This window comes from Scleropages formosus, chromosome 18, assembly GCF_900964775.1.
Source record: "Scleropages formosus chromosome 18, fSclFor1.1, whole genome shotgun sequence".
NCBI classification, from domain to species: domain Eukaryota; kingdom Metazoa; phylum Chordata; class Actinopteri; order Osteoglossiformes; family Osteoglossidae; genus Scleropages; species Scleropages formosus.
The window spans coordinates 861373-878034 of record NC_041823.1 but is presented as its reverse complement, the minus strand read 5'-3'; the positions used below and the strand labels follow the sequence as shown (position 1 = coordinate 878034).

General features: G+C 46.6%; 1 protein-coding gene across 1 annotated transcript; it reads left to right on the top strand.

Annotated features, from left to right (window-relative positions):
• Positions 1–9474: 9474 nt before the first annotated feature.
• Positions 9475–13768, top strand: LOC108923639 (ladderlectin-like). The gene is made up of 6 exons (XM_018734533.2): positions 9475–9507; positions 9993–10099; positions 10662–10783; positions 11788–11922; positions 12837–12951; positions 13539–13768. The coding sequence occupies exons 2-6, from the start codon at positions 10003–10005 to the stop codon at positions 13610–13612; spliced, it is 543 nt and encodes a 180-aa protein (XP_018590049.2). The 5' UTR covers positions 9475–9507; positions 9993–10002; the 3' UTR covers positions 13613–13768.
• The last annotated feature ends 2894 nt before the right edge of the window (positions 13769–16662 follow it).

The following is a 16662-nucleotide window of genomic DNA, read 5'->3' as shown; positions in this document are numbered from 1 at the left end:
CAAGTCACCGCGGAACATCGGGGGCGGGGCACAGACTGATGCATATAAGGCAGCGTCAGAGCAGGAACTGACGTGGAACCTTGTTCAGCCTTATTACTCGCGACCTGCTATTGCTCATCTCCTTCCTGATCCCTTAGTCCTGCTCCAGTCCCTTCTCCCTAGTCCCAGTGCCCCCTTATGATCTTCGACTTCTTGCTTGTGTACTGACCTTGTCTTTTGGATTACCCCTTCAACGACGTTTGCGCCTCGGAGATCTTTTATCTGTCCAACGTCGTCACCTCTTGGATTTTTCTGAATAAAGCACCTTTTCCGCTCCGCACTTGGGTCCGCCACTTCCTTCCGGAGCAGGCCATGACAGAAGGTTCCGCCATTACTACGGACCCAGCGGAGGTGAACCAGTTACAGGTGGTGATAAATTCCCTCAAAGCACGCCTGGGAGAGCTGGAACAGACGCTCAAGCACCTCTCGTCTCCTCCGACAACGGCATGGTAAATACGCTGCTCACTCAGGGCGTGTTCATGCCACCTGTGTCGGCCCACGCAGCCACTCTTGCGGCTCCAAAGCCACCTACCGCCTCACCGTCCTGCCCGTCTCCACTGCTCAGTTCACACCTGTCCCATCCAAACCGTTTCGAAGGTACCCTGGCTCGCTGTGCTGGTTTCCTTTTACAATGTGAGCTTGTTTTCTCTAGTCTGCCTCATGTTTACTGCACAGACCAGAGCCGAATCACTTATCTCCTGTCACTCTTCATGGGTCTAGCGTTGGATTGGGTCACTACAGCATGGGACCAACGCACACACTGCATCTATGACCAATTCAAGAACTGCTTCACCGCTGTGTTTGGGCTCCATCATCAGGATGAAGACGTGAGTGAACTACTGCTAGACCTCCAGCAAGGTAACCGCCCCATAGCAGATTGTTCCATTGAATTCCAGACTCTGGTCAAGCGCAGTGGTTAAGGAAAGGCAGAATTACTGGCTTGTTTTTGCCGCTGTTTGAACCGCCACATCCGCAAGGAAATGGCGTTCTGGGGAGAAAAGTGGACCCTGGACCGGTTTATAGAAACCGTGGTCACTCTGGACAACCTGACCCAAATCCGGGAGCCCCACTCTAAACCTGCCCCAGAACGTCCCTGTCCCATCCAAGAGGAAGCTGAACCTATGCAGCTAGGACGCGGACGTCTGACCCATACTGAGCACCAACGGAGGCTACAAGGGAACCGTTGCCTCTACTGCGGCCACCCAGGGCACCGCCATCTCCAGTGCCCCATCCGCCCCGAGGCTAAGGTCAGTGGGACTCTCGTCTGTAATTGCCTCACTGTACCTATTGTCCTGTCCTGGGGTCTAGGGAAGGTGGAGGCCCACGCCTTGGTTGACTCAGGGGCGGCGGGATGTTTCATTGATTCTAGTTTTGTTAGGAGCCACAACATCCCTATGCAACCATGCAAGAAGCGCCTAAAGGAGAATGCTCCTAGGGAAGGGATTTGTGGACTCCTAGACTAAACCAGTCTTGGTCCAAGTGGGGGTCTGTTAACAGGAAACCTTGCAGTTTTTTTTGATCAACTCACCTGATGTACCAATGAGCCTCGGTTTCCCCTGGCTCTCCCGCCATGACCCAGTGTTCCACTGGAGCACCGGGGAATTAATGTCATGGGGGCCAATTGTAAAGGCTCTTCAACGATTCCAAGAGTTTGCAAATTTCTATTGTAGGTTTATCCAGAACTTCAGTTCGCTTGCTGCTCCACTGACTGCACTCACCGCCAATAAGGCTCCTCATCGCTCATGGCCCCAAAGTGCCCAAGAAGCGTTTGAGACCCTCAAGGAGAAGTTCACGACCGCCCCGACTCTCCACCAACCAGACCCGGACTTACCTTTTATTGCAGAGGTGGATGCCTCAGAATTGGGTGTAGGCGCCATTCTCTCCCAGAGACAAGGTAAGCCAGCCAAAATGTATCCCTGTATCTTTTTCTCCAGAAAATTGTCAGCCATCAAAAGCAATTATGATATAGGAAACCGAGAGTTACTAGCAGTAAAATTGGCCCTTGAAGAATGGCAGCACTGGTTGGAAGGAGCTAAACATCCCTTTTTGGTACTTACTGATCATAAAAACCTGGAATACCTGCAATCAGCATGACGTTTGAATCCCCAGCAGGCCAGGTGGGCACTCTTTTTCTCATGCTTTAATTTCACAGTGTCTTACAGGCCAGGCTCAAAGAATGCCAAGGCTGACGCCCTGTCTTGGCTTCATGAGAAGAAGCAGAGTGACCCCGACCCAGAATTTATTCTGCCTCGAACTTGCTTTGTGGCGCCCGTTCAATGGGACTTCTCCCAAGACCTCAGCCAAGCCCAAACCTTGGACCCAGAACCACTGGGTAAGCCATCTGAAAAACAATATGTTCCCCCAGGTGTGCGAACCACACTCCTTCAATGGGCCTACGACCACCCTGCCGCGGGCCACCCAAGGTTTGGAAAGACCCAGGCTCGAATCCAGCAACAATACTGGTGGCTGTCGCTCACAGAGGATATAGAAGACTATGTCCGGGCATGTCCAACCTGCGCCCAAGCTAAAGTGCCAACTCAGAAACCTGCAGGGCTCCTAGAGCCACTACCCGTGCCAACCCGCCCGTGGACGCATATAGCCTTGGACTTCTTGGTGGACCTGCTTCCTTCTGACGGTAAGACCACAATCTTGACTGTCTTTGACTGGTTTTCCAAGGCTTATATGGCTTACCTGAGGACATTGTTTCTGACCGGGGACCCCAGTTCACCTCCTGCGTCTGGAAGGCTTTCTGGAAGAAACTTGGAATCTCGATGAGTTTGACATCTGGATATCACCCTCAAACCAACAGGCAGGTGGAAAAACTCCAGCAAGATATCGGCCGATTTTGAAGGAGCTACTGCCTCGAACAACCACACCAGTCGGTCAGGTATCTTCCCTGGGCAGAATATGCTCACAATACACTGACCCACACCTCCACAGGATGTTCCCCTTTTCAGTGTGTTTTAGGGTACCAGCCTACTCTGTTCCCATGGCAACCCGGCTCTAGCGATGTACCGGCAGTGGACAACTGGTACCGGACCAGCAGGGAAGTATGGGTGGCAGTCCAGGACCGACCATCTCCTCAAAAGTCAAGCCAAGACAAGCAACAAGCAGACTGCCGTAGGCAGCCACTCTCCTTCACACCTGGGCAACGGGTTTGGCTCTCAACCCGGGGACTTCAGGGGCCGAATATGTCCCAAAAACTCAGCCGTAAGTGCATCGCCCCTTTAAAGATCATCTTCGTGTCACCCCGGTCTCGTACCGCCTGCAGCTGCCTCAATATTTGCATGCTCACCCCACGTTCCATGTATCCTTCCTGAAACCCTTAGCCACCTCTTTGCACCAACCTGCACTGATGGCACCGGCTCCACTAACCCCTATAGGATGGGGGCACTCTGGCTTATGCTGTCAGGGCGCTCCTAGATTCCTGGCACCGCGGTGGGGTCCTTCAATATTTGGTGGACTTGGAAGGGTACGGGCTGGAGGAACGATGTTGGGTGGCGGTGCGAGACATTCTTGACCCTGACCTTATCTTGGACTTTCACAGGGATCACCCGGACCAGCCTGCGCCCAAGCCTCGGGAGTATCCTCCCGGACGCCGTCGAGCATCAGGGGCCACTCCTGGAGGGGGGTACACCCACACCGCCAAGTCAACTTGGAACATCGGAGGCGCGGCACAGACTGACACATATAAGGCAGAGTGAGAGCAGGGACTGACGTAGAACCTTGTTCAGTCTTGTTACTCGTCACCTGCTATTGCTCATCTCGATGTAGCAGGACTCTGACCAGCCTGGAATCTGAAACATGTCCCTCCATGATGTTCTACTGCAGGTGCCTTGTTTTTGCCCATCTTTGCTTCTCCCATTCTGTTGACATCCAAATCACTGATGTCAAATGTGATCTCAGAGCTACTGTTTCTGAGCTACTGTTCCTTTATGGTTATTATTATTATTATTATTTATTATTTTTATTTTTATAGAGCGCTCTTCTCATGTAGTGACACAGAACGCTTTAACACAGGCATACAGCAAGAAAAATTGATACAAACAAAGAAGACACTCAACTAATGGCTACCATAATGAACTTATTATAGAGCTACAAGTATACCTACTGGCCACCGGGGAAAGGAACAAAAAATCCCAACTGAAGGTTGAGGGAGAAAAAAAAAAACCTCTGGGGGTCCACGGGCCAGTGGTTGCCCACCCCTCCTGGGCATTCTAGAAAGTAACAATTTGTAAGCCAGTGTGTAACATGTAATAATGATAATGTTGGTAAATGGCATTTTGGATCCCTGACTCGGCATGGAACGTCTCAATCGTCACGGCAGATGGACATCATCCTCTGTCAGCACGGGATTCATCTGTCACCACTGGCCAGCCTCCTCAGGTCTTATATAGCGAGGTAGTGCTCAACGAGAAGATAGGACAGAGTTAGTAATTTGTTACTTAAGTAAATACACACACATTTCCTGAACCGCTCATCCCATACGGGGTCACGAGGAACTGGAGCTTACCCGGCAACACAGGCCGTAAGGCCAGAGGGGGAGGGGACACACCCAGGACGGGACACCAGTCCATCGCAAGGCACCGTAAGCGGGACTCGAACCCCAGACCCACTGGAGAGCAGAACCTCGGTTCAACCCACTGCACCACCGCACCCCCTTAAGTAAATACACACACACACACACATTTTCAGAACCGCTTGTCCCATACGGGGTCACGGGGAACCGGAGCCTACCCGGCAACACAGGGCGTAAGGCCGGAGGGGGAAGGGGACACACCCAGGACGGGACGCCAGTCCGTCACAAGGAACCCCAAGTGGGACTCGAACCCCAGACACACCGGAGAGTAGGACTGCGGTCCAACCCACTGCGCCACCGCACCCCCCTTAAGTAAATATAAAATGCATTTTTGTAAAGGTGATAAAAAAACCAAGGCAAGTCAAATTACATTATGAGGTGGAATGCCTGAGTGAACATATAAGTCTTAAGTCGAGATTTGAAAACAGAAACAGACGGGACATTTCTGACAGTAACTGGTAGACTATTCCACAGTTTAGGTGCTCTATAACTAAAGGCACGACCTCCTACTGAGGTCTTATTGATCACAGGTACTTTAAGGTAACCTGCATCTAATGAACGGAGATATTGTCCTGGGATATAAGAGTCAATAATCTCACAAAGGTAAGCCGGAGCAATGCCGTGTACTGCCTTATAGGTCAAAAGAAGGATTTTATAATCAACTCTATAAGAGACCGGGAGCCAATGCAAGGATTTAAGTACCGGTGTTATATGGTCGTACTTACTAGTTCTAGTAACAATGCTCGCAGCAGCATTTTGTACCATCTGTAACCTGGATACAGTCTGGTACAGACAACCCGACAATAAGGCATTGGTCATAGTTCAGAACTGGCAGTGTACTGTATGTGTAATGATGAGAAGACGTAGGGAGATGACAGGTTGGACCCAAGTGGGGATTTTATTGAAAAGAGTCAAGAAAGAGGTTTTCTTGTTCCTTGGGGCAATTCCCAAATCCACGTTGAGGGACCGAGTGTGGGTCCAAAACCAGTGGAGCGGGAGCAGGGAATGGGGCAGGGGACTGGGGACAGGGGGCTGGGGACAGGGGGCTGGGGGCTGGAGGCCGGGGGCAGGTTCGGCAGTTGTTTCAATGAGATTCTGCGACTCGACTGTGTGGTGCAGCTGCCCTTATACTTGCCCTTCACTTCTTGTAGGTCTGTCTGCCTCATGCTGCTGAGACATGGTTTGGGGTGTGACAGAATGTCTTACGCACATATTCGAAAAGTACATGGTCTTAGCATTAACCTGTTGATGCTCGTGTGATAAAATTATTTTGTTTATAAAAACATTTTTTTAAAATGTATGAAAGTGTTTCAGCAGCTGGAGCCTTCTGCCATTTCCAGCATCAGGTTGAGCTCCTGCAGTAGCTGACGCTGTAAAACAGGGTCCGCAGCAGCCATACAATGCGGTCCAACTAGTCACCACAACTGCAAGTCATGGACATTTTTCTCAGGATGCCTATAAAGTTAGATATTCTTGCATTGGGCTGTTGGCTGTTGTTTACTGTTGTGAAAGTAGAAACACTGGAGAATCTCCGAAGGTTTGGGGCGCAAGATGTGTTTTACACTCTCAGAAATGTCAGTGTAAGAAGCTGCACTCAGCCGATGGGAGCCAGCAATGGGTGCAAAGTGCAGTAAATAGCTCCCCTGTACACACTTAACGAAATGAAGCCCTTTTCTCTTCATCTGCAATGTCCTTGGCATGAAAGAAACATTCCAGTCTCCCGGTGTATTCCTCCTAGGAACCACCCTCTGGGTCAACGTCGTCAACGCAGCCCAGCGTTGCCATCCCAAAGCACTCATCCTCATCAGTTCAATGTCAGCGATGATTCTGTAGTACAGTAAAGTTCACTCCACTGTTCATGGCTCGCACATTTCCCCTCACACAGCTGAATTCACATCGGCACTCATCGCCACTTTTATGTCCAGATGCACACAAGTCGCTGCAGTAAAAACAATGATTTAACACTTAGTACACAGACATGTGGCAGTGTTCTTTGACAAACATGTCCGTGTCTGTGACAAACATCCGAGAAAAAGAACAAGGATGAATTTAAACACCCTTAAAACTCAATACTGTACCATACAGTACCACGGTGTACAAGGGCAGGAGCAGTGAATAGCTGTGCAGCCGTTGAGGGCACTGTGTGTGGCAGCAGAGTACGTGAACACCAAGCCACTGAGTTACTCAGCTGGTTGTAGGTGTTACCTCCTGCTAAAAGAGCAGTGCTCCATTCCTCCAGAATGTGAGTGTTTTTAGGGAGGTAATTTTTATGAGTCCAGAGGGGTTTATTTTAATTTTAATAAATTTAAAGAAATATACTGTCATGGCTAGCTCTGGAAGGAAGTGGCGGACCCAAGAGAGGAGCAGAAAACGCACTTAATTCAGGAAAATCCAAGAGGTGGCGACGTTGGACAGATAAAAGATCTCCGAGGCGCAAACGTCGTTGAAGGGGTAATCCAAAAGACAAGGTCAGTACACAAGCAAGAAGTCGAAGATCATAAGGGGGCACTGGGACTAGGGAGAAGGGACTGGAGCAGGACTAAGGGATCAGGAAGGACATGAGCAATAGCAGGTCGTGAGTAACAAGGCTGAAGAAGGTTCCGCATCAATCCCTGCTGTGACGCTGCCTTTTATGCATCAGTCTGTGCCGTGCCCTCGATGTTCCGCGGTGACTTGGCAATGTGGGCGTAGCACAAATCAGAACAGTTACAGCACAAAGGGTATGCATACTTATGCAACCAAGCCATCAAAGGTTTTTTGTGTTTAATTATTCTTCTTAAAAATCTTCCTTTTATTTTTCACTACATTAGCCAAATCCTCAGAAGTTTCTATAGGTGTGCAATTGAGAGCGTCCTCACCAGCTCTATCACAGTGTGGTTTGGAAGTTGCACAGTGCAGGACTGTAAGGTGCTACAGCGAGTGGTGAAAGCTGCTCAAATCATCACTGGAACATCCTTACCATCACTGGAGAGCCTATACCAGGCCAGAACCATCAGGAGAGCCATTAACATCATCAAGGACAACAGTCATCCCCAGCACAGCCTTTTCACACCCTTACCATTAGGCAGACACTACACGAGTGTTAAAGCCAGAACCTCAAGGTTGAAAAACAGTTTTTACCCACAGGCCATCAGGCTTGTGAATGACACCCATCCACTGCCTCTCCACCCATCACAGCAGACACAGTTTACCCTCTGAGTCTGAGGGGTGTCAACTACCCCCCATCCCTCCTACACTCATGTACACATCCACAACTCCAATATCATCAGAGACCACACACTACCTCTGCATACCTTGAGTATACACACCCCCCCCAACTGTGAATAGACCCAATCTACCTCTGCAGGACTTTGCACATGTACGACTTCCATGTTTACATTGCGCACTGCACACTTTATATACATATATAATCTCGTTTCTTGGATTTTTGCACTAATGATCATTTTTGCGGGGGGCGCGATGGCGCAGTGGGTTGGACGGGGTCCTGTTCTCTAGTGGGTTTGGGGTTCAAGTCCTGCTTGGGGTGCCTTGCGACGGACTGGCATCCCGTCCTGGGTGTGTCCCCTCCCCCTCCAGCCTTACGCTCTGACTTGCCGGGTTAGGTGCTGGTTCCCCACAACCCCGTGTGGGACAAGCGATTCAGAAAGTGTGTGTGGGGGGGGTAATTTTTGTAAATTTGTGATTTACACCTTGTGTTTTCCTTGTGTTTTTCTTTCCTTACGTCCTTACAATCCATGTCATAGGCTGCTGAGAGGATTCACAGAGTAAGAATTTCATTGTATAGTGTAACAAACTGTTTACTGTATACATGACAATAAACTCTTGAATCTTGAATCTTATTGTTTGTTTCAAGATCTTAACAAAGATCAAAATGAGTCTGGCATCACTTGACTTGATTTCAGTCATTACATCATCAAAGCATGAAATTTCAGTAGGGGTGTGTAGACTTTTAATATCCATCTGATGTATTTGTATAATCTCTCTAATGTGTGCTGAATCTGTCCTTGGGATCTCCTGCCAGTGCGATGCATCCAGTATAACTCCAGCAGGGAATTCTTACAAGATGCTCAAACCAGATCAACTCCTCTTCATGTGGAGAACCAGCCACTCTTCTATGAGTCTTTCCCAGATGACTGAACTACACACCATAGCAGTAAGGCTGCAGGAGTGGAGGAGACTTGGCTGGAGATGTTAAAAGCACTGGAGTGTGAGGGGGTACATGGGTCACGATGGGCTTGAGGTGCAAAGTGTGAATCTCTGTCCCAAACAACTGATACAGACTGTAGTACAGTATAAAATACTTGTTGTGGTAAAACCACCTGGTAAGAAAGCTACTCTTGTATTGACTAATAAACACACTGTATGGAGAAAGGATATATATTCATAAGCCATTTTAAAAGAGCTCCATTACACAAGAACCAAATTTATATTTCAACATAGGTGCGACATTGCTGAAACCAGGGGTAGAATGTAGACTGACACTGACTGAAGATGCCTGTCCCAAGTGGGGTTGCAGCGAGCTGGAGCCTAACCTGGCAACACAGCGTGTAAAGCTGGAGGAGGAGGGGGAGGGGACACACCCTAGACGGGACGAAAAGTCCGACGCAAGGCACCCGAAGGGGGACTTGAACCCCAGACCTGCAGGAAAGCAGGACTCAGTCAAACCCCCTGAGCCACCGCATCCCCCAAGAATGTAGACTGAATAATGATTTTCAGTTTTTTTTCTTTTTTTTGCAGTTTACTCTTTGTAATTGGTCAAAGTGCGAACAGGAGGAACCTCCCATTTTCAAGTGTTTCCAGACAAAACCTATATAAAGGTTTAAAGGACACTCATATTATGTGATAGAGAGTAAAGAACGAAATCATTTCAGTGTCACAGAAAAGATCTGGTGAGAATCTATTTCTCTTTACTCCTTTTGTGTACTGTTTTTGTTTTCTGTAACTCACATTGGTACAGCTTCTAAAATTCAGTTCTTAACTGTCTTTCCCATTGTATTTTTTTAAAAATATATTTTCCTACATACCTCCAGCACTGTTTCGAGAACTGTAAGTTTTATTAGTCAACAGACTCAGTGGAAGAGAAACATTTTGCGAAAACCAAACATTTCACTCGTTTATTGTGAATGAGGAATTAGCTGAACAAAGGGTGATCATTACAGTTTGATGTTAAATAGCGTTCATGTGAGTATGGAAGTGTCGAACTGTGAAACTGTTCTATTGCAGCAACTCGAAGAGTTTAATGTTCACTGTTTAATGAGGAATGTTAGATGAGAAAGAGCAGGTGGCTTCAACATTCCTTCAGTAAAACCCCACACAGTGAAGGAACTTCTCCTCTGGACTGACCAGTGGGTCCAACTGTTTCCTGTCCCTCCAGGAGCCGCATCATGGGGCCACTGAGCATCTCTGTGTTGCTCTTCACTGCTCTTGTTCTCAGTGGTGGTTTCGCTGCACCCAGAGCTCAGGAACAGCGTGAGAAATCAGGTGACAGATACTTCACTCCTTTTAAATGTGGACAGAGATTCAGCAGTTCTGAGTGATGGTGGAGATCGTTCCACCACGACAAAATCAGAACCAAGAACCTTTGTGCTTTAACTTTCGTGCGTGTCCTTCTGTCTCCTGATCTGTTCCTTCATCTGTCTATCTATCTATATTCCACTCATCCTTAATGAGCTATTGCCTGTTTGGTATGCAAACACCTGCCGTAACCCTATGATTTTATGTGGCAGACTGTACTACCCTAACAGTTAAGACCTCATTAGCACTACTTTTGGATTGTTTCCCAGGCACTAAATACTAGTTAGTTCTCACTAGTGGTTCAGTGTAAAATGATATTAATCCGGGGGCAGGGGGGCGTGGTGGCGCAGTGGGTTGGACCAGGTCCTGCTCTCTGGTGGGTCTGGGGTTCAAGTCCTGCTTGCAGTGGACTGATGTCCCGTCCTGGGTGTGTCCCCTCCGGCCTTACGCCCTGTGTTACCCGCGATCCCGTATGGGACAAGCGGTTCAGAAAGTGTGTGTGTGTGATATTAATCCGGTTTAACTGCAGTCATTTTTGAGACACCCATGGGAAACACCTCTGCTACACAAGGATGTCCTTCTGGATGGCATAGGTTTAAATCACGCTGCTTCCACTACGTCAGCCAAAGAACATCATGGGCTCGTGCACAGGTAATACTGTTACAGCACTAAACTCTTCCTCAGCATTTGTTACAGCCTCCTCAGTTTGATTTATACTTCATTATTTGTTACTTGGCCATTACTTTTATCAAGAGTAGGTCACTGTTTGGGGCACATTATACGAGCAATTGAGAAGAAGTATTTCCATGAGTTTTTGGAGAGCACTGTTAAGTATAGCTTCGGAGAGTGAAACCTGGTAACTTGTATATGTACCTGCATGGGGCACTTTGAATGTTTTTCTCCATAAAATTCATTATCACAACAAAGATGCCTTAGTAGGGAAACCTGTTACGAAAAAATCAGAGATCACACACACACACACACACACATTTTCAGAACCGCTTGTCCCATACGGGGTCACGGGGAACCGGAGCCTAACCCGGCAACTCAGGGCGCAAGGCTGGAGGGGGAGGGGACACACCCAGGACGGGACGCCAGTCCATCACAAGGCACCCCAAGCGGGACTCGAACCCCAGACCCACCGGAGAGCAGGACTGTGGTCCAACCCACTGCGCCACCGCACCCCCCAAAATCAGAGATCAATATATAATAATTACTTTACAGCAAACATCCACTGAACAGTTAATTATGCTCCTCAGATTTTTAAAGCAACACACACACACACACTTTCTGAACCGCTCGTCCCATACGGGGTCGCGGGGAACCGGAGCCTACCCGGCAACACAGGGCGTAAGGCCGGAGGGGGAGGGGACACACCCAGGACGGGACGCCAGTCCATCGCAAGGCACCCCAAGCAGGACTCGAACCCCAGGCCCACTGGAGAGCAGGACCCGGCCCAACCCACTGCGCCCCCAATTTAAAGCAACACACCTTGACAAAATGCTTCCGATCCTCTTAATTTTAGTGGTGTAACATGTCTGTAACTGTTTCACAAACTAAATTCAAATTTAAAGGATGAAAATGAAAAATGCTTAATTATAATACAAAATGACAGAAATGATTGTCCTTTATAACCTGCGGTGTTTTCTACACAGATTCATTGTATCCACCTGGGTGGATCATTGGCATCTATACACAGCCTACAGGAATACCACTTTGTGCAAAATGTCACACGGGGGTTGGGCAACAACTTTCCTGTGGCCTGGATTGGAGGAACAGATGCCCCTCAGGTGAAATATCTCCCACGGAATAATTCATTCATCATTCTGGTGAATATAATGTGTGTGATATAGGTGTAAAGTAATAGTTATGTACATTAATAAATAAGTTCTATTATAACGAAAACAATAAAGGGACAAATAAATTGATTTTCAAGAGCTGACTTAAAAACAAGTGTATCTTGCATATTTATTTTGTACATTTACATTTATTCATTTAGAGACGCTTTTCTCCAAAGCAATTTACAATAGGTACCAACGGTTATTTACCCGTTCATACAGCTTGGTCATTTTTATTTCTGGAGCAGTTTCGAGTATTACAATTGGAGGGGGATTCACACCTGAGACCTTTGGACAGAATTTTGATATAAAATATATATCGTAGTTAAAATGTAATTAACTAAGAAGTTTTTTTTGAGTTAGGGGGTGCGGTGGCGCAGTGGGTTGGACCACGGTCCTGCTTTCTGGTGGGTCTGGGGTTTGAGTCCCGCTTGGGGTGCCCTGTGACGGACTGGCGTCCTGTTCTGGGTATGTCCCCTCTGGCCTTACGCCCTGTGTTACTGGGTAGGCTCCGGTTCCCCGTTACCCTGTATGGGAGAAGTGGTTCTGAAAGTGTGTGTGTGTGTGTGTGTGTGTGTGTGTGTTTTTGACTTTATAGTTATCTGGCAAGTAGTATAATAGTGCTGTGAACTGTTATAACACATAGCACATCTGTTATTTACATTTTTAACAGGTTTGAAAAGAAAATTGATTTTGTCTGTGCCTCAAGGTTAAATAAACACAAAAGAGAGTGCAATTTATGTATATACACAGAATGAGTCTCCCTTCCCCAAAGATGAGCAACAGTGTCTTGTCTCATACAGCAGAATTCTAACCTTTCATTTTTGTCACACACTACAAATTATTACCCTGTTTCTGCACTACAGCGGAAAATATGGCTCTGGATTGATGGGACTCCATTTGATTTCAACAAATGGGCCCCTGGACAACCTGATGATGGACTGTTCTATAAGGAGAACTGTCTTGAAATGAACTTTAGAGGTAACCGTATATACATTTACTGATGCATTTCTCCAAAGCAGCTTACAGTGTTCAGGTTACAATTATTACAGTTACAAGCATACAGGTTATACAGCTGGGTAATTCTGCTGCAGCAATTTTATGGTAAGCACATTGCTCAAGGGTAACACAGCCAGATGTGGAGATCAAACCTGTGACCTTTGGATCCAAAGGCAGCAGGTCTAACCATTACACTACCAACTGTCCTGAATTTGGACAATCTTAAGGCACTTATAATTATTTACACATTTATACAGCTGTGTAATTTTCCTAGAGCAATTGGGAATAAGTACCTCACTCAAGGGTACAACAGCAGAAGGTGGGAATCGAACCTGTGACCTTGAGGAAACCAACTCAAACATGGTGAACGCAAACTCCAAGCACAGGGAGAACCAAACTCTCCTCAGTTTTGTACGTCACAATTATTCTGTTATTTTCAGGCATTTAAAATCAGCAGGTAGTGATTCAACTCAATGATCCGCAGCAAGTTATTGTGTTGCTATAATCAATAAAAGAAGTTATAATTATTAAAATGCCTCCTTCTGACTCTCTGATTTCTCTTTTCACAGCTCAGAAATTGTGGAATAATGCCTACTGTACAAAATCCAATCCATCTGTTTGTGCCAGACAAGCCAGTTCATAACTCCTGCCAAATCAAGATTTTTCTTTCAATATCAATGTACTCAGCGCTTTGCTCAGACTGGATTAAATATCCCAGTGATGAAAAATGCATACAGTAAATCTTAAATAAAGGCTTCAGCTGTGTCAGCATTAAGTTTGGAGTCATTACTGTACTGTTCTCCCTTCCTGCGTGTAAGTTATGCACATGATCCAGTACGTTAACGCAGTTTTAACATCAAGCCAAACTCGATTCTCACGAGCCAGGATATGTGAGCGTCTTGCTCCTTTATTGTCTCCAAATGACAAGTGAAAATGCGAGTGAAACTATAATAAACAGAAACAGTAAAAGAAACTTAGTCTAATTACAACAATCGTTATAAATATAACCAGTTAAATCGTTTGCCGATAGCACACTTAGCATGACACAGCGCGAACTCACACACGCGGCGTTTCACAACAGGACAGTAACGTCGAGTTACGGCTGAATGAACAGAGTTTACACTACTGATTAAACTTAAAGCACGTAAACATTTTAACCAATGTCTGCAAGAACTTCACAACTTACAGTTATTGCTTCCGCGGGCGTAGGAAAAACACACAGAACTCAAGACACTTCCGCTATGCCTATCCCGACAGTAGTGCATCATGGAAATAGCACACGTGCACAAATTGCTTATTAACTTATGGAAATAAAGGTTCCGCTCAACAAAGCAATTAATCACATGAACTAAACAAATCTGCGGGCAGAACAATTACTATGTAGCTAAACAGTTCAGGGCTTTAAAGAGGTGTTAGAGCTGTTATTGCGGTTCTGTTTCATAGCATAATTAAATATAATGATGTAAAATGTACTGCAGCTTTACCAGATATGACATATGTAGCAGGTGATATTACCACTTGATGGAAATAAATGTTTATAGTTGTTGCATGCAAACCAACTATGAATAAATAGAAAATGAATGAATTATTATGATTGAATGAATGAAATAATATGATTAATATGAAAAGAAATCATAGAAAATTATACATACACACTTTCAGAACCGCTTGTCTTAGATGGGGTTACGGGGAACCAGAGCCTACCCGGCAACACAGGGCGTAAGGCCGGAGGGAGAGGGGACACACCCAGGACAGGACACCAGTCCGCCACAAGGCACCCCAAGCGGGACTCGAACCCCAGACCCACCGGAGAGCAAGACTATGGTCCAACCCACTGCTCCACCGCACCCCTTCATAAAAAATTATTTTTTAAAATGACATATACTACGTCTTTAATTTGCTTTCTGTAGACTTTGTGTTGGAAAGTGAAGTTTCACTAAGGGATCAGTAGAAGGCAGTCAACAAAAGTGTACAAACAAGTTTTATTGTACCTCCCATCCCCCTCACATAATATTGTACATTTACACATATACATTCATTCATCTAGCAGACGCTTTTTTCCAAAGCGAAAAAATGTCATAGAAAAACAATGTGTTCATTACATTAGTAGAAAGAGACATAGCTGCAGCTGTGTGACTCTTAAGTACAGTTAGTTTGTTTCTTTCACCATATGCACCAATGTTCATCACACAGGTAGCTGCATAAAACTTTACCAGAATGTCGACGATTCCTAATTCAGAAAGTTGATCACAGGCCACTCGTTCAAGAGTTTTAGACAGAAAGAAGGGGATGGAGACTGACCTGTAGTTTTGGACCAAGTTAGGTCCAGAGAGGGTTTCTTTACCATAGGTAAAACAATAGCAGTTTGAAGGCAGATGGGAAGCAGCTAGTGGAGAGTGAGGAGTTGATGATCTTAGTGATGAAGGTAGAGAGTTGCAAGGAGATGGTCTGTAGGGCTGAGGATGGGATCAGCTCTAGCAAGCAGGTGGTGGGTCTTTGTGACATCAGGAGGTTGGAAACTTCAGATTCTGAAAGTGCCTTGAATTCGGAGAGCATGTCTTCCCAGGGAAGTCCAGCATGAACAGGGCAGGGTGATGCCGAGAAGTTGTCCGTGATTGCGTTGACTTTGTCTCTGAAAAACAAAGCAAAGTCATCAGCAGTGAGAGAAGGAGGAGGAGGGTGTGGCGGAGGACAGAGTAGGTATGAGAAGGTGGCGAAGATTCTGTGTAGTTGGACTGTATTTTGTTGTGGAAGGTTGTTGTAGCTGAGGAGAGAGCAGTGTGAAAAGTAGCTAAGAGTTGTTTTTAGGCATCCAGGTTCATACGAGTCTTGGATTTACACCATTGTCGCTCTGCAGCCCAGAGTTTGCTCCTGTTAGTACGTGATGTATCAGATGTATCAGTCAGCCATGGGGTGGTACTGGGACATTCTGGTCTAGTAGACAGTGGACAGAGAGTCAACAGAGGAAAATATAGCAGAGAGGAAAATGTGAGTAGCATTTTCTGTTGATAGATATGAGAATTCTGCAACAGAAGGGAAAACAGACAGTGTAGCAGAAGCAAGACAGGAAGGTGAGAAAGATTTTAAGTTCAGTTTAAATAAGACAGCGGAAGGTAACAATGGGTGCAGAAGAAGGAGAGCAATTAGTGGTGTGGCATGGCTGGAAGTAGATGAAGAAATGATTGGAGAGGTGGAGCAGGGTAGCAGAGAGGAAAGGACAACCACAGTTACGAGAGAAGACAAGGTCAAGACAATTGCCAGTTTTGTGAGTACCCAGGGACTGGGACAGAGAGAGGTCAAAGGACTGCAGGAGCAGAAAGGATACTGGAAACAAGGGATGAGGAAGAGCAGGACATGGTGCAAGAGGATACACACACACACACACACACACACACACACACACACACACACACTTTCAGAACCACTTGTCCCATTTGGGGTCATGGGGAGTCAGAGCCTAACCTGGCAACACAGGGCATAAGGCTGGAGGGGGAGGGGACACACCCAGGACAGGACACCAGTCTGTCGCAAGGCACCCCAAGCAGGACTCAAACCCCAGACCCACCAGAGAGCAGGACCCAGTCCAAACCATTGTGCCACCGCGCCTCCCGTGCAAGAGGACAGTTGTCTCAAATGAGATTCTGTGGGTGTATGGGAGTTGAAGAGGGTCTTTTAAAGGTGAGTGATCAGTCA